The sequence below is a fragment of the Aureobasidium subglaciale genome (assembly GCF_000721755.1).
Source record: "Aureobasidium subglaciale EXF-2481 unplaced genomic scaffold scaffold_5, whole genome shotgun sequence".
Taxonomy (NCBI): domain Eukaryota; kingdom Fungi; phylum Ascomycota; class Dothideomycetes; order Dothideales; family Saccotheciaceae; genus Aureobasidium; species Aureobasidium subglaciale.
Genome location: NW_013566990.1, coordinates 624,140 through 641,221, shown reverse-complemented (window position 1 = coordinate 641,221; position 17,082 = coordinate 624,140). Strand labels below are relative to the sequence as shown.

The following is a 17,082-nucleotide window of genomic DNA, read 5'->3' as shown; positions in this document are numbered from 1 at the left end:
CAGCCATCTTTGCCTAACTAGGAGAGAGTGGTTACAGATTGTACACGACGCTTCGCTGCGCAAGTCACCAGATGATAGTGTGAGAAGATGTTCAGTTGATATTCACGACATCCATCGCGCTCTGAACGAACACGTACTCCAGTAGATCACCAGCTTCTCCACCAAGTGGACACGGCATATTGCTAGGTTATGTGATCCCATACGAGATTCAACAAATTGCAAAGATAGATTGCCATCTACATCACTCTCACACACCGAAGAGGCGCATGAATTACAAACCTTCAAATCTAACTTGCCAATTCTGCAGAGCCTCAATAGAGCTGGGGCGTTTAAGGCTTGACCGACACGCGACGCCCGTGCCAAACAACTCCAATACTGTAGCCGTGCAAACCCTCCGGGCATCTCACCAAGACCAAGCCCCTCCCGCTCTCTGTTGAAGTCGAGAAGTGCGACGGGCGCCCGGAACGGTATGCAGTCCGAAGTTATCCGCTCGCACGAGCTTCATTTCCAATGGGACCTGTGTGGCTGCTAACCGTTCGGAACGAAAGACCACGCATCACGGACCGAAGAACACACTTTGCCGACCCTAAATTGAAACCCAAATGCAACAGCCAAATACTGATTGTCGGTAGGGCTTTTCTGGAAAGCTAAGAAGGACTTTGACGGTCCAGGATTGCGTGCAGGGTGTTGGCTTGCCCCGTTCCATGCCCTCCAATGGTTTTGAGTGCCATTCGTGTCGGTGTCGAAATCTCTGGACCCTTGAAAAGCAATGGCGACCCTTTCCAAAGTCTAATTTTGCTTCTAATGCCCTTGCTTGTTTCTTCCTCGTACCATTCGTCGTCTCGTGTCGAGTCAAGAGTCCTTCTCATTTTGTAGATCAATAGAAAGACGATGGACGGGGAAGGAGATGTACGCACCGAGGGTCGTCCGAAAGTCAACCCACAGCATCAAAGCGACTCCGATGTGGGCAGAAACGGATGTGGCTAGAAGCACTGTTAAAGATGAAGTGCCCTGTGTGGCAGTGACAAGCGACATATGAGGGTCCTCGGAAAGTATGGCTAGACGGCAATCGTGCTTGCTGTTCTCGGTTGCTTGCGGGTGCAGGTAAGTGCAGATTGAAAGGAACACTCCAAGAGACGCACTTGCAGTCACCACTCGGCGTCTATTTCTCGTCTGCGAAGCACGTTTGGAGAATCGGCATCGTGCTGAGCGACAGTGATCAAACAGCAGGAGATGATACTGGAAAAATTCCTGAGTTTTCATCAATCTCTTCTTAGCTCAGTTGGTTTAGAGCGTCTGACTGTAATTGTTCGATTGTCATCAGAAGGTCCTTTGTTCGACTCAGAGAGAGGAGAGTTTCTTTTGCTTTTGCTCCAACCATCCAAGGCGTGGTGTACTTGGTGGCTCGGTACCAAGTTGTGTTTTTGTGCGTGGCTTTGCATGTTTTGTTTTGCCAGGATCGTGTAGAGCTAGCTATCTGTCGTGTGGTGTTAGTGTACTGCCATCGTTGAATCTGCAGATTGGTGATTTCGACATATGACACTGATTTCGCTCACAAGACGTGGTTAGGACAAACAAGATCTTACACATGTACCAAGAGTTAGTTTTGACTTATTAGAGCCATTTGGATTGCACAAAGACAACTATATCTTTACTAACAGAAGTTTTATGATATTGCTCCATGGTTGAGAGGACGACCCTGTCAAGAGCATCGGTCAGATATTTGTAACACATTAAAATCACGAAAACACGAGGTAATGCTATAGCTCCCGGAGTACAGGTGTTTGATATGAATACAGTCATAATAACACCTTTGGATACCGGTGAGCTTTCGCATTGATACTGTGAATTATGCCTGCCCACTTGTTTGTTTGTGTTCTCACTACCATCGAAACAACTTTAGCACAAGTCCATATGTTCTCAGGTAAACAAGAGTATCATGTCCTAAATCGACTCCATCCACAGCGCAACGTAGTCTGCCGACGAACATTTTCAGGCAGGATGATTGAGCCTCTATTCACTCTTTCGCGAAGGATCGCGTGATCCTGTCGTCGTAATACCTCGACCCAAGCAGGCTTTCCATGTCGTCCAGGAGCTCGTGCGAGCTTCGAGGGAACAATCCAATTTGAAAATCCAGACTTTGTAACGGATATTCACCGTCCGACACGGCAAGAGCTACGAATGACAAGGTGAACTCGGCATCGATGGGAAGGTGCTCGATGACAGTTTCACCATAAAGTTGAAGGCCATAACATTTGCCCCGAGACTCTAGGTCAGATAATGATGGAAGCTCATCGCATATGCGAAGTGTGATGTCCGGATTGTGCTTTTTGAGGAAACTCAGAGCGCTAGCTAATATGTCGATAGCCTCCTCGCAGCCCTCATGGACAAACTTGTATCTTTCGTTCAGTTCCGATGATACACATCCATTAGGAATCTCGCTCTGATACCATTGCATCAAGTGAACCCTTGCTTCACGGGTCAAATGATGGACTCCAAAGCTGATCGATCCGATACAAGCGGCAAGCTTAGAATTTTCTGACAAACGAGTGAGTCCTTCCAGACCCTGTCGAGATATTATGCAATGGAAGTCTAGAAGTCTATTGTGGCTGACCGCAAGGCAAGGAGGATCGCATGCCCACGTAACTGATTATTTGGTCCGTCCGGTACGATCAAGACATCTGTATAGACTCTGATCAATAGGATTGCCAATCTGTAGAAGCTTAAGCTGCTTGGCGATCTCAGCAGTTGATGGTGCAGTTTTCGATCCATTCGATATGGCTCTAGATTGAGTACTCGAAGTAGCTTTCGCACTCTTGATCCGGAATACGCGGTCCCTGATCAGTTCTGGAATATGATTTGGCTGTCCACTTCCGGTATGTGCAGTCGCCAAGTTTACCGCAGAATCCTGGCGATGGTGAACTGAGCTCTGGGTTTGAGCATTCACTGCCTCGCAATTTGTGTTCGTCGTCATCACGGTCTTGGCACGATATGAAGGTGTAAGGAGGATGATAGTTCTCCAGGAGGAACAGCATTTGTACCTCTTTTTATAGATCTTATATGTCTCATCTTGATCACGGCTGCTTGTTTGTAATTTACCATTACTTGAGACTGCATTGAACGAAGGTACTCGGCGCAGGTTCCCCGGTGCCGTTTCGAGTCAATTGCAGAAGGTTGAAGATGAACATACCTATGATCTCTAACTGACTAGGGTTATAACCCTAAGAAACTTGGTCACTGAAGTTCGACGGAGCTCGATCCAATTGGCCGCGGCTGATAAGTATGCAGTTGAGGATAGCGAAGCAGCTTGATTATGTTGCTGTGCCGCATGAGCCAGTGTCTCGGTGCGTGGCCGCCTCAGTAATATATTCGTGTCTCAAAAACACATCGATGCGCGTCATATCGAGATGCATCGTGATTGTTGATGGCCGTCGCGAATGGCTGAATCAGACCAGGATCAGACATGATCAGATTTCTTCGACCTTGGAGGGTCGTTGTGCTTTATTCATGGAAATGATTCGGGCGGCATTGAAAGGCGGAAGACGATGCACGTCACAACGGACTGAATGCAGAAGGCGCGATTGGCTTTGAAATCGCGAAACAGACACGTCAGAGAGCAGGGTCACTCATTAAATCGCGAGCACGAACCAGAAGTCAAACGCTGCCAATCGACATCATAATTCAATTCTATGCATTCAAGACGCATAAGGATGATGATAGAAACGGCGCTCGGATTATGTGAGTTCATGCCGACTGGATCCACTCGTGGGTGGACGCAAATGTATCGCTTGAGGCTATCTATTATGCATCCATCGATGTTTCTCTCCGTATTGAGATATAGCTTCCAGGCTCGCTAAATCATCCATCTCAATTTCGTTCGTTTTCATTCTTCTTGTGAGGATCACCCGCTTCGTGACCTATTCCAATCGAGGAAACCAGATGTGTGGCGCCAAACTGGAAATCAGATCGAGCTTTTGGCGCAATACTAGTCCTTTTTCGCATGACTCTCGAGTCTACAGGTCTCCTAGAGGCGAAGGCATACCAAGACCTTACTGTTTGACGTATTGTAGAAGATCGTGGTAGTCGAAATCATCAGGCTGAGGTGAGCGGCCGCGTCCCACTGGCTGGCAATCTTTGAAACGGAGCTGGCGAATCAACTCAAGGAGGATCTTGTCGAACAATGGCTGCTCCAGTTGTTCCATCGCAAGCTGGATGTACTCAGTGTTATCAATACGATGGCCCTCCCACTTGGGCTGTGTCGCACAATACCACGCGCGGTATACTTGGCCGGTTTCTTGCACCTTCCTGGCCGTCCGATTATGGCCTGGCTTTACTTCACCTTGACCGTGAAGAGGGCATTGGATTTGCTTGCGGCAGTAGTGATGTAGTGTCTGGGCCAAGTATAGTTTACCGCCTTCAACTTCCATGCCAAGTCGGGGGTTCAGAAGCACATCTCCTAGAGGTTGCTCAGGTTGCAATCCTGTGAAGGGCTTATACAAACGTGTCACAGAGCCGGGTTCTGCGATATAGCTACCTCTAGTATGCTGGAATACTGGCAAGGTCGAGACGTGAACTTGAGGCAGAAGTGCTGACTCGACGCTGCTCCTATGTGCGCGGTTGAGGCTGGACTGGCGACGGGTGTCGTGCACATGTGCGTGATGAACCAGCTGCTTTGCCTTGACTGGGCCGTCGAGTCATAAATGATCATCGCTGTAGCCATCCTCGCTGGAATCGTCTTCGTCACTGCTAGGCACAACGTCACGATAGATGCGAAACTTGGCCAAGGTTTCTTCATCGATAGCAACGCCGCCATCAGGGGAGACCGATCTCTTTCTTCTTCTCGGAGCATCTGTTTGATTCTCTTGAGTATCTGCGGTCGATCGAATTTGGGGGAGGTCGAGTCGCTTTCGGAGCGGGAGCAGAATCAGGTCAGGTGAGTCATCTCTGATACGCTTCTGACCCGAGTGCGACGAGTTCGCCATTGTGTCCATGTTGAGTAGAGCACGCTGAGGGCGGAGGTGTTGCGTGGAAACAGCTATGACATTTGTTGAAGAGCCAAAGCAGGATGCGAGCCTGTGTGGTCGTGACTATGTGTAATAAATGAATGAGTCAGAACCATACAATCTCCTTGCATAGCCTTTCACTTGTGTTGTAGGGATGGTAAGACAGTAATGGAGAGTCGAAGAGTGACGACATGTCTCGCGGCGCAGAAAGGCGCGACGTGTTCGCGTCGCGTCAGGGTTGCTCCAACAGCCACGGAGAACTGACTATGAATGTGATGATACTCTTTCAAGGCTATCCTAAGCATTCCAAATTACTTCTTGAGTAGCTTTTCGTCATACTTCGGAACTTCAGATATATTTCAAAAGGGGTAATTCGGCGTGTCGGCGTTTGTATAGTAGAAACCAGGTTTCCATTTCGTTCACACAGCGGAAGTGCTCAGCATTCGTGCGTCTTGACAAGGCCCTCACGACTCTCCTTGCGTCAATCTATGAAATGGTAGACCATTATATCAGAGCAGCGCTCTTGAAGCATACACTCGGCTCCACATCAGAATCACTGGCTAGGTCATCATACACTTGGTGTCTGATGGATTACAAGATGTAAAGCTGGAGAGCTCGATGATCTGCCAAGAGACAAATGCACAGGCCACGATCACAGCGCATAGAAATTTCTTCTCAGCTTCGCAGCTTGCGACCGTTCTCTTCTCACCATCACGAGCAGCTCTTGCTTGCATCGCCATCGTCGCCGTGAAACCGCATGCGCCACTGGAAGATATATTTGAAGCTTTCATTGTCGTGTTGCGTGCCTCGGCAGCGCAGGAGACGCAACGCAGGAGCTGAAAGTGACATGTCCTGCGGGCCTGTCAACACAATCCTGCCAACAATTAGGTATGCATCTCTCCTTTTCCATCTCCCCGACCCATCGAGGTGATGAAATTCCTACGCAAAATTCACAGACCTGTTCGGAATAAACAATGTCGAGATAATGCTTGGAGACCTTCTGATCTATCATCAATTGCCCCTTTCGTACAAGACTGCTGCATGTAAGACTTGAACGCTGACTGGGATTTATAGGTCTCGCCCATGGTTGCATCACCACACCTTGACGGCTCGGACGGCAGCTTGTGTGTACTACGTAGACTTAGCTATTATCAAATCCACACCTCGGTTGAAACTACATCCGCCATCTTCCATTGAGCCGTTCCATGCATATTCCTTTGTCGTGCATCTTAGCGAGTCCGTAACCATCGTTTCTCAGCTGCCATCTTGATGTTGTTGCTATGTCAAATGCCGTGTCTATTGCGGCAAGTACTACTACAGACCCAGACTGATGAGAGCGGTAGGGCTCACCGCCGGACGTTCCGAATGTCTCATGCCGGCAAGATACACAAAAAGTTCACCAGAGTAATATAGAGAAGCATGCCAGCAATCAGTGGCTGTAAGTCCGTCTCGGAAATTGATGCATCGTGAAGCTCAGCCTTGCGATTGAGCAAGCACTGCCTGAGTACTGAGGAGAAGAAAAGGGCATTCATGTCTTCTCTCTGTGCCGCCGCTTATCTACGTTAAACGTCTCATCCTCGTTGGAGTCCTCGAACGGAATACAAGACTTGCGCTTCGGTGACACCGTGCCGTGGCAAGAAGAATACGACGCCGTGCTGGACCATTTCCATTGTTTGGCTCAACAGGTCAGTAGTGTATGATCGCGATGCATGTATGCGTGTTGACATGTTCTGATCAGCAGTAGTTTTTGACAGACACCATCCACCGTCGGAGTGTTTTCCAGCGCACGTTCCGACTTCCTCGGTAGTCTGTCCTGCACGCGGTTCGCCAACAGCAAAGCTTCAGCGGCCGGCTTCAGCTCCAGCTGAAGACCCCTGGCACAAACTTTGTCTCTGCCGCAATCTTTCACCGGTGCTCGACACACATTACACAGAAAACTGCAGGGGAGAGTCGCAAGTCACCAAAAAGGCACAGGATTGCTATAGGCTGATTGGCGTTCACAATCTCACACCGAAAACTAGGCGGAAATATCTCTCCAATTGAGGTGTCCTGCCAATCACCATCTGGAGTACAACCTACGGGTCGCACACGCGGGGCACTTACCGAATACAGTTAATGATCTCGATAGCTCATCGAACCTTGCCCTCTCCGTATTCTTATACCCACGGACTCGCCGGGGATCAGGTTCACTGCCTTTTTCCCTTTCGAGTCTACAAGTTTGCTCTTTTCCCCTTTACGGATTTTCTCCTCCTGGTCCAAGTTCAAGTCTTTGAGAGAAGTGGAGCAAACAAGAGGCAAAAGCAGCAAAAACAGTGTCTGATCATCGTCTGATCGAGGCCCTAACTTTGAGAGAACGAAAACAGACAAAGACCGAACCATGGCGGCAGTAGGCAAGTTCGTGTTTGTCAACTACACCGGCGAACCAGATGTCGAGGCCAAGCAATCTCTGCCAACCGTGAGACAGCATGTTATGCATGACTTTTTCCGGCGGCAAAGGGAGGCAGATAACGGCGTTTCTCCAGAAGAGGTTCCTGTGCTAGAGGTTTCAGCTGCAAAGACGAAGGACACTCGCCGGCGAAATACCAACACTCGTCAGGCTGCGTCTCAGCCGCGCCTCAAGCGCCCTTCCGTAAAAAGAGCATCACGAGCTCGCAAGGATCAACCTCAACTACATCGCCAGTCATCTTCCTCGTCGACTGAATTGATATTTCTTCAAGAGTTTCCTGAAGGAAGTCCAGTATCATCCGGCAGGACTCCACCTCTCGACGATTCTGACTCGTCCCCGCTTGGTCTCACAGACACGAATAGCTATACCGATTCGTCATCACCATTCTTCTCAGCTGCACATTCTAACCCTTCCCCGGACGTATTTGACGTGGTCTCACCACAATCCACTGCCCTCGTTCAGATTAACTCGCAAGCATCTCCTGTGTTTTTCCAATCAGACCAGTCTGCGCTGTTACAAGCGCCGAATCCCTTCCTCCAGAGTCCGGCTGTTCATCGTTGGGATCCATTTAACACACTCCCACTAAACGGACTAGCCGTAGATCAACTGGCGAGTTGGCACTTCCACCGACCCATTAATAGGAACAATATCTGGGAGAGCAAGGTTCTTTGGCTTGACAAAGTCGACAGTCATTTCAGAAGGGGTCTCTGGAGCATCGCGCTTACAAGTACACCGCTATTCCACGTCCTTCTCTGCATTGCAGAGATGAAACGCAGTGTTACGACCGGTGATCGCAACCAGATCAGTTACTTTGAGCACAAGATTGCTGCCATGCGTGCGGTCTCTCAAGGTGTTTCGAGACTGTCGAGTCTTCCTCAATTCACAGGCATGAATGGCATGTCATTACCGAGTAAGTTATTCAGTAACATAACATACGGACATATACTAATACTCGACAGCGGACGACACTTCTGGCTTGGAAGAAACATCATCAGACACCTTTGTGATGTTGGTGGCCATCCAAGTGAATCTGGCCCTGGGCGATAAGGAGTACGATGCCGCAAAGACACATATGCGATGTGTGACCGACTTGGTAAACAAAGCCGGAGGCCTTCAATCGTTTGCGTTCACGCAATGGCGCCACACGATCTGGAACGATCTAAAGCTAGCCTCGGCGCTTTTGGAACGACCAATGCTTGAATACGGCCTCCGTATGGAATCCGCAAACGCCACTTTCCCCTCTGAAGTCAACAGCGAAGCCCACCGCCTATCGTTGGAAACGGTTCGCATGATTCCAACATCGGAAACGTTGACATCAGCCATGGCTTATGATATGTTCAACCGTCTTCATCAACTCTGCCTCGCGTTCGACACTACCCTGAGCCAAGAATCCCACTTCCTCGCCGTCGAGAACACTTTCTATACTCTTGTGTACCAGCTGTGCAACTTGATCGCAGACAGCCAAACACAAACCGAATGCAGTGACACAGACATGTTGGTCCTGGGTGCCCAACTCAGTACCTGGATGTGCATGCCTTCCTTGGTAAACATGCGCGCCCTTTTCAACACAGTCATCAACACCATCCAATCAAAACTAGTATACCGCATCTGGAACGGCCTCAAGCCAGACCTCATCATCCAATGGGAAGCTGCCGCAAAACTCGACTCGCTTCTCTGGATCCTATTCCAAGCTTCATCTGCAGCCATCAGTGTCTGCTCGTCAGGCGAGACCTGGATGCCGACGTACATGCTGGAGTCTCTGCTCACCACAACCAAGCAAGTGGCGATGCGATTACAGATCCACAGCATGGCACATTTCGAAAAGACGTTGAGGAATTTCCCTTACAGCGAGAATGTGTTTGGTGATGACTGTAGGATGATGTGGAGGCAGATGGGCTTGGATGATGTTGTTGCTATCGAGGGAATGGTATCACCTGCTTCGATGATCATGGAACAGGTGTAGACACTTTCTGTTGTTGAGCATTGGGAGAATGGCAGTAGAGGTTATCCCTCCTGCCCAAGGAGTTTCTTCGTTTTACTTTTTCTTCTTCTTCTTCCTTCTTCTATTCTTCTGACGCTTATGAGACGTCTTTTGTACAGCTCATGCTGTCTTTTGCATCTTATGTTCTCACGGCCTTTTGTATCCTTTGCAACGCACTTTCCCCAATCAGTAATCCTTCATATATCTTCATATTCTCATATTTTCTACCTCCTTCATCACGTGTATCCTAGCCTGCTTACTAAAGTCTTGTGTGTCCATGCAAGTCCGCAACATTGTTAGTGAAGCCGACTCATACTCAACCCACTCTTACAATTCAATCTCATATTTGATAAACGTCTCTTCCTTACCTGTCGACGATACCACAATTCTAGCAGTGACCCAAGGGCACCGTCCAAGTATTTGACCAAATGAGAGAAGCCATGGCAAAGACATGGATTTGTTCGCCAAAAATGATGCAAGGATTGGAATATCGAAGCGAGAAAACAAGGGTTGAGGACTACTATTGGACCCAAGATATGCTCGATGTCCAATGGCCGATGGATGGAACTAGACGTACAATGACGATTACAAAAGGCCAGGAGGGACGGTGATGGGGCAGCAGTGGTTGAAATCGTGCAGGGGACACAATGTGTCAAGAATCACAATATCAATGGACGACACAACATGTTGAGAGAGGAATAAACTTTTGCATGGGTGCTGCCATCGTGACGAACCACAGAAGGGGATATCATTGTTTTTGGCTCGACTTAAGAAAAACACCTTGATCCTTTGCCCAATCGTAGACACCATGCATGCAAAGAAGGTGGGAAAGAAAGAAGGTTTGGGAGCAACACCGCTTTTTGTCTTTTTGTTATCGCTGGTAGATAGTCCGTTTTCGGGACCGCTTTTCCCCCAGACCGATTTCTCAACATCGCATCGTCATAAATACATGTTTAATGCATTTATGCGGCGGTGATGGCCTTGCGGTTGCGCTGAGCGCGCTGGCGGCTGTTGATGCGGACACCGACGGCCTCGGGAGCCTTCTGAACGACCTCCTCGCCCTCGGTGAGGATCATCTCAATGTGGCAGGGGTTGGACATGTAAGGGTTGATCTGGAAGTGGTTGTCAGTTGATGGACCAGAAGAAGAGAGATATCGAAGGGTAGACGTACACGACCGTGAGCACGGTATGTGCGGCGGCGCTGCTTGGGGGCCTGGTTGACCTGGATGTGCTTGACGATCAGGTTGGAGGTGTCAAGACCCTTGGTGTCGGCGTTGGCCTCGGCGTTCTTGAGGAGCGAGAGGATGAACTCGGCAGACTTGACGGGCCAGCGGGCCTTGGAGACACCGAACTGCTTGCCTTTATGTAATAATCAATATGTGTGTTCTTATTCCCAGGTGGACTTTCAATCCCCATATGCATCCTCGCAGCTGGCAGACTTACCCTGGGCGGTGCGGCCAGTGCTCCCGGCATAACGTCTCATGGGGACGGCCTCGGCGTGGTTCTTGACGTTCTCGAGGTACTGGAGGGCACGGGTGACCTTCCAGCCGTTGATGGCCTGAGCGGTCTCACGGGTGTTCTTGAAAGAGACACGGAGGTAAGAGCCGCGAGCGCGGGCGCTCTTGGCGTTCTCGATTTCGGTAGCGGCGTAACGGACCTGAAGGGAAGGATGTGTTAGTCGGGGAGTCGCATTGTTTTGTGTGTGTGTGTGTGTGTCGCGAGTGCGCGGTTCGTGGAGATAGATGCGAATTGGATGTTGATCGGCCAAAGGCTGTTTCGTTCGGACGCAGAGGAGAACAATTGCGCAAGGAGCGAGACTGGGCAGAAGTGACAGAGTCTGATGCGATTGTAGGCGACTGGTCTTGCCTGGTGGCAGAAACGAGCAGGTGGCCGATCGGAGAGAGAGCGTGTAGCGAGCGAGTGTGTCGGTCGATAGAGTAATGTGTTCGATGGTATGATCGGTGAGGCAGCGGTATGGGTACTCACCATCGTGTCGGTGTTGTCTTCGTTGGGCGATGGAAGAAAAAGTCGTCACAAACAATCAGAAGAAGGACTGAAAATCAGAGGCAGGCGCACTCGAGCTTTGCACGGCCTTGGCGCGAAATTGGGAGTGCGGATTTTTCCTCGCTTGGCCGCTCGGACCATCGGTGTCGATCCGCCAAGGATTGGGTTTCATGTAAAACATGTATAGCTGCGGTCGGTATAGATGGTGCCTGAAGAGTGTAAAATGTCAGCTTAACAGTTTGAAGAGGATTATTGACGATTTGAACAATCGATCCATAGGAGTTCCACAATCAGCACAAGCTATATACCACAAGACCACCAACGACAGCGCTTACTGATTACTGGTGTTCCCAGACAGCGGTTACTGACCGGATCTTCAGACGGCAGTCACTGACCAGGTCTCCAGACGGCGTTTACTGACCAGAGAGTCCCAGACGGCGATAACTGACCAGAGAATGTCTTGTATTACCACATGCCGAATCTGGAATGGCGCTCTTCCCAGCATCCTCATGAAACCAACCCCGTTACAGCCTTACTGACAACATAGAAAAGCACAGTATCTACTGACCAGTCATAGAGACAGCTATTACTGCTCTGGAGCTTCTTGGCTAATATTTCATCATGAGGGAAATGCTGTTTTGGTTCTGTTGTTTCTGTCTTGACGAAGAAAGTGAAAGGCATACATAGACAATCGCTTACAATCAGAAGATACTGGGCGCCCTCTGCGCATGCCATAGGCGACAAATTTAATTGGAACTGCAGCGAGCGCAAGATGAAGATTGAGTCTGCAAGCTGCAATGAGCAGGGAGGGGTTGGTACGTAGGAAAGGGCGTTGATGGTCAAGTGAGAAAAGGCATCGGATACATGAACATGAAAGAGGAAGAGAGGACGACATGAACATAGAAGCAAATGACCATCACACGCAAATGTTACAGCGTAGGAAGGAGCGAACCTCATGCACCTGCCAGTTCAAACATTACAATACAGGAAGCAGCGAGATCCATACACCTGCTAGTTCAGTCAGTACACGGAACAGCGTCCACGATGGCAGCAAGATCCTCATGGCCAGAGGATCAACCTGCAGACTGGGAACGGTTGTCTGCTTGCAAGGCTCGATTTCGCGGATATGGCTGGCACTTACCTCGTCCGGCCTTACCTGTTCTCCAGGTAGCATCGGTCGCCTTCGAAACTGCTGCAGCATGAATTGATTGAGCTCTTCTGAGTCTGACTTTCAAAACGCGAATTGGGTAAAGAAAATGTTCTATCACATGCGATCATTGCAAGGCAAGCCTCGTCTGACAGTCAGCTTTTTGGGGGAATTTTTCTTTGTTTTCTACATTTGTTTACACTAGCGAGCGCAAAAAATCAAAGGGGGATGCTGGGGTTGCTTGCTGGGGTTGCTTGCATTCTTCAATCTCAAGCACGTAGCATCCAGACCTGTCGCAGTAGAAGCCGAGAAGCGATTCGTCATCTTGTGGTGGCTTGTCACTCAGTGCCCATGTATGGATAGGCTCGTGGGAGCTGCCCCATCGACACACTCGAGCAAATGGTTCCTGATCGGGGACACATCGATCGACGACGGATTGTTTTTGGCCAGCACCAAGATTTCCACTGCTAGTTTGAGCTCTGATTGATACAGGATCCGCATACTCTGATGTGACGCGGGCATGCGCAATGGAAACATCAACCCTGTGATAAAACATGAGACTGTTCGAGAGGAGAAGCTTCCTGCATGCCACAAGTTGCTGATCATGCTCTATCTTAGCGTGACGAGGACCTGCAACACGTGGAGCCGGCGCCCAGTCCTCTCTTGTCCACTCTCCAGCCAGCATCGCCACATCGAACATGCCCCACACGACATGGCTGTGGATGTCCTTCTTTCTCTGAGCTTTCGATAATAGACATGCAGGAGTGGCCCAGTCTAACATCGGTTTCTGGACTATGACCGGGTCGGAAGGATCAGCGATGCCTCTGTCATTGCAGATCAGAAGCTGCCCGCGCAGGTGAGGGTAGGCTTTAGTCATGTCTTCCCAGCTGTCATTATTGACAGATCCACCATCGAGTCCTGAGATAATGATACGATAAGTAAATTGACCTTGGAAGGTCGGATCGTCTTGATTAGTCTTCTGAGCATAATCTGATAGTTCTTGAAGAGCCGCGACGCAGTCCTGGTTCTTGTCAAGCATCTCACGGAGGTGATTGGTGGCTTGCACATGAGGCAATGCGCATTTGATATGCATAGGGTAATCGAGGCTTCCTTGAGTATAAGGCTTTGTTTCGGGTTGTTGCTTTTGAGCTCCGAATAGGGCATTGTTTGTCTTGATACTTGCTTCGAATGACGAGTCCATCTTTCCAAGCTGATGTGTGCTTAAATAATCACTCCATCGACAGACGAAGATGTGAAGCATTGCAGGATGCTCAAGTGGGCTAGGAGTTGGGCTGCACCTCTTGGCTCGCAGCTCATTGAGATATCTTCCACTCAACTCGCGAGCAGGAATTGTTGTGACAACCCATTTAGCAGTTCCGTTGTCGACTTGCTGGAAATGGTGGCTTTGTCGATCGAGCATTACTCGCAGAAGTCTTAGAATGTTCCAAGTTTCAGGTACAGCGAAATTTTCACGTTGAATCATTGCACTAATAGGGGCTTCCATGTCTTCAACAGTCATACCTGCGGCGTTTTCGGGAGCTGACAAAAGTCTGAATATCAGGTCTCGGACGCCGCTGACGCAAGAGGGTAGGAATGTGGTAGGCGAGATGGTCTTCTTCTGTCGCTTGCTGAGTCGCCTGTCATTGATCATCTGACCAAGATGTTGAATACCAGCCTTGGACGTCTCATTCTTCTTGCGAGCCTTCTTCTTGGTGTTCTCGGGCGCCTCCTTGCGAGTCGCATTGTTAAGAGACTTGATGCGAGCCTGGGCTCGCTCCACGATGGCTTTGGCGACGGCATTTGGAACAACAAAACCTCGTCCTTCGAGGACATCATCGAGGCGGTTGTGAGATCCTTCGACGCCCAGTAAAAGACCTCGGATGGCCTCAAGATATTTCCATCTGTAGTCTATGGCAAGAATGCGGGCTTGTTCCGAGCCTTGTTTTGAAGGCAATTCTTGGCCAACTAGAAGGGCTACAGCATTGACAGAAGCAAAGACGCCGCAATCATCCAAGTTTGCCTGCTTGGTAGGTGTAGGGCTCACAAATCTCTAATCAGTGGCCGGCCACCCACACTTTCGTCCACAAAGTTGGGCGAACAGAACTAGGACTTTGGAAGCATGAGTTCTACGATATTCGTCGGGAAGACTATCGACGAAAGTGACGACTCCCGATGGCTGATCAATCGAAAACGTGGTCCAATGCCCTGGAAAACCAAGCACAGATACAACAAGGGTAGTCGTCTCCCCGAGGGGGAAAAGCTTTGCCGCCTCTTCATCGTTCGAGAGGTATGCATGGAGCTGCGCTAAGACGTCGGATGTCTTGAGAGAGGGCAGGACAAGGCTAGTCAGTCCCGGGTTGAGGTACTCGGCGCCATCCAGAAGGCCTTCACGCTCGGCGAACAGATTGACCATGTTCTCGATCAGATCATCGTTCAGCCAGGAAGGATTGCCCTTCACTAGAGGGGAAGATGGCTGTAGTGCCAAGATATCGTAAAGGAAGATCTCGCGGGTGAGTATGTCGTGAAGCATGCTCGTCTGGGTTATTGATTTCTGCTCCGTGGCCGCCTGAGCGCGGAACTTCTCTTCGACGTCCAAAAGTGATTCCGCAAACACCCCAAGTGCGGAGCTCGAACCAACATATGAAAACAGTTCGATGATACCCTTGTTCAGCTCCTGCTCTCGCTTTTCGAGAGCCTTCTGTTGAGCTGTCGAAAGGCCGCCAGGTTGATCGTCGACATCAAAAGGGTTCTCGGACGTGCCCTGACCATCATTTCCACTCGTGTCGACAATCTTGACCTCTGAACCGCTATCTCCATCTTCCGGGTCATCGCCGAAGTCTGAATCAGAACAGTCTTCGTCGGAACCAAAGGATGGCCAGCTTGGACTGTAATTGCCAGATTTGGCGTCTGAAGGGTTGGTGGACGCGTTTGACTCCGAGCGTCGAGTGGTTGAAGAAGCGACCTCTTTGGTGGTAACGTCTGCGGACTCCGAGACAGGGGGGTTCATGGTAATCTGGAGCTTGATATCTGAAGAATTCAGGATACAAGCCACGATGGCGTTGATGTCGCCTGCGTCAAGGTGCTTGACATTTGAATAGCCGCCAGCTGCCTCGGAGAGATCATTGCCGCGGTCTCGGAGAGCCTTGTCCTTCTTGATCTTTTCCGCAATGTCTTTTTGAAACTGACGTTCGACGGTAGATTTGTCGTTCAAAGTTGTGGTCTTTAGAGTGATGTTCTGTCCGGTACGAGAAGTGTTGGCGTCGTCGCGTTCTTCGGCGATCGTGTGCGCGACTTCTCTCGCCTCTCTGTCTCTCTTGCGTCTCTTGCTGCTGGGGTTGTATTCCTTTTTATGCTTAGGACATCGTCCACCAGGTTGACCCGGCCTGCAATCGGGACAGTCTCTGACTCCGCTAACCATTGTTGTAAACTGTTCGTTAGTAATGTATATTGGAGTGATATAATATGGACAAGTGAAGAGGTGCAAAGTGAGCAATCTCCAACTACGAGTAATTGTGATGTATATTGGAGTGATACAATATGGACAAGTGAAGAGGCGCAAAGTGAGGGATCGTTGTCACTGTGTGATACGAGTTTATCATAGGAGATGTGGTTGGGATGAAGAAGAGAGGACGTACCGTTTCAATCAGTTCTTGAATGAGGGGGAGAAGCAGGAGGGTCAGGAAGAGAGTGTTTGGGACGCGCGCGAGCGAAAGATATGAAGATTCGCAAAAGTCGGCGGTTTGTGTTATGATTTTCGTGTTGTGTGGTGGTGTATTGGGTCTTGGCAGCGGTGACGAGTCGGGAGGCAGAGAAGAAAATTGTCGTGTGTTTCCGTGTTTTCGTTTGGATATGAAGAAGGGATGGAGTTGATGAATGGCAGAAACACGGAAAGTCGTCAAGCACAACATCAGGGATAGCGGACTTGAACTTGCGCTTCTGAGTACGACAGATTCTTTCCAGAATTTGGCAGAACCCTCGAACAAACTTTGACAACAATGACAACACAGTCCTATGTGGACTCCTCCTCGTACGATCTGATCTGTACAGACTCCTCGTATCACTATGCTTGAGTGTTTTTTTGTTTGATTGATGATGCATTCTGGTTCCGAGTCATACTGCAGTAGCAAGACCATACTAATATCAACCTTGTTTCTTCCCAGTAGCAGACCTCAGGTGCGGTATTATGCGAACTGACCTCGGTGATAAGTTTTGAATGTGATAGCACTGTCCAAGACGGTTGCCTGATCCATGTACATACATCCGAGTATTGGCGATATTTTCAAAGAGAGCATGATGCCTTCGGCACTGGAATATCCACAGAGAGTCCTTGTCTTCGATGCTCTTAGATCGATTCATGTATCACACAACGAGGACTGCCAGATACGCGTCGAATAGACGAGACTTCTGAGCAACCGCTGATAGCTATACCAAACCGGTGAGATTGGCCACAAGCGAAAGTCATATACTGTGTCGATTGATATCGAGTAGCATAACGCACTGT

The 17,082-nt window shown here is 49.4% G+C and overlaps 6 protein-coding genes across 6 annotated transcripts; 1 reads left to right on the top strand and 5 right to left on the bottom strand.

The window, feature by feature from the left end:
* Nucleotides 1-2,017: 2,017 nt before the first annotated feature.
* Nucleotides 2,018-2,974, bottom strand: AUEXF2481DRAFT_27663 (uncharacterized protein; the record flags this gene model as incomplete). Its single annotated transcript, XM_013490346.1, has 2 exons — nt 2,018-2,646; nt 2,671-2,974. The coding sequence occupies 2 exons, from the start codon at nt 2,972-2,974 to the stop codon at nt 2,018-2,020; spliced, it is 933 nt and encodes a 310-aa protein (XP_013345800.1).
* Nucleotides 2,975-3,867: 893 nt separating this feature from the next.
* Nucleotides 3,868-4,991, bottom strand: AUEXF2481DRAFT_27662 (uncharacterized protein; the record flags this gene model as incomplete). Its single annotated transcript, XM_013490345.1, has 3 exons — nt 3,868-4,024; nt 4,054-4,681; nt 4,745-4,991. 3 exons carry the CDS (start codon nt 4,989-4,991, stop codon nt 3,868-3,870), a joined length of 1,032 nt encoding a protein of 343 aa, XP_013345799.1.
* A 1,967-nt stretch (nt 4,992-6,958) lies between these two features.
* AUEXF2481DRAFT_597119 (uncharacterized protein) lies at nt 6,959-9,714 on the top strand. Its single transcript, XM_013490606.1, has 2 exons — nt 6,959-8,359; nt 8,409-9,714. The coding sequence occupies exons 1-2, from the start codon at nt 7,381-7,383 to the stop codon at nt 9,410-9,412; spliced, it is 1,983 nt and encodes a 660-aa protein (XP_013346060.1). The 5' UTR covers nt 6,959-7,380; the 3' UTR covers nt 9,413-9,714.
* A 678-nt stretch (nt 9,715-10,392) lies between these two features.
* On the bottom strand, nt 10,393-12,169 carry AUEXF2481DRAFT_3228 (uncharacterized protein; the record flags this gene model as incomplete). The annotated part of the gene is made up of 4 exons (XM_013490241.1): nt 10,393-10,542; nt 10,602-10,789; nt 10,874-11,087; nt 12,134-12,169. The coding sequence occupies 4 exons, from the start codon at nt 12,167-12,169 to the stop codon at nt 10,393-10,395; spliced, it is 588 nt and encodes a 195-aa protein (XP_013345695.1).
* A 608-nt stretch (nt 12,170-12,777) lies between these two features.
* On the bottom strand, nt 12,778-15,999 carry AUEXF2481DRAFT_3227 (uncharacterized protein; the record flags this gene model as incomplete). The annotated part of the gene is made up of 2 exons (XM_013490240.1): nt 12,778-14,620; nt 14,681-15,999. 2 exons carry the CDS (start codon nt 15,997-15,999, stop codon nt 12,778-12,780), a joined length of 3,162 nt encoding a protein of 1,053 aa, XP_013345694.1.
* Nucleotides 16,000-16,109: 110 nt separating this feature from the next.
* Nucleotides 16,110-16,841, bottom strand: AUEXF2481DRAFT_596942 (uncharacterized protein). Its single transcript, XM_013490605.1, has 2 exons — nt 16,777-16,841; nt 16,110-16,696 (listed from the first exon to the last, which is right to left on the bottom strand). The coding sequence occupies exon 2, from the start codon at nt 16,677-16,679 to the stop codon at nt 16,221-16,223; it is 459 nt and encodes a 152-aa protein (XP_013346059.1). The 5' UTR covers nt 16,680-16,696; nt 16,777-16,841; the 3' UTR covers nt 16,110-16,220.
* Nucleotides 16,842-17,082: the final 241 nt, after the last annotated feature.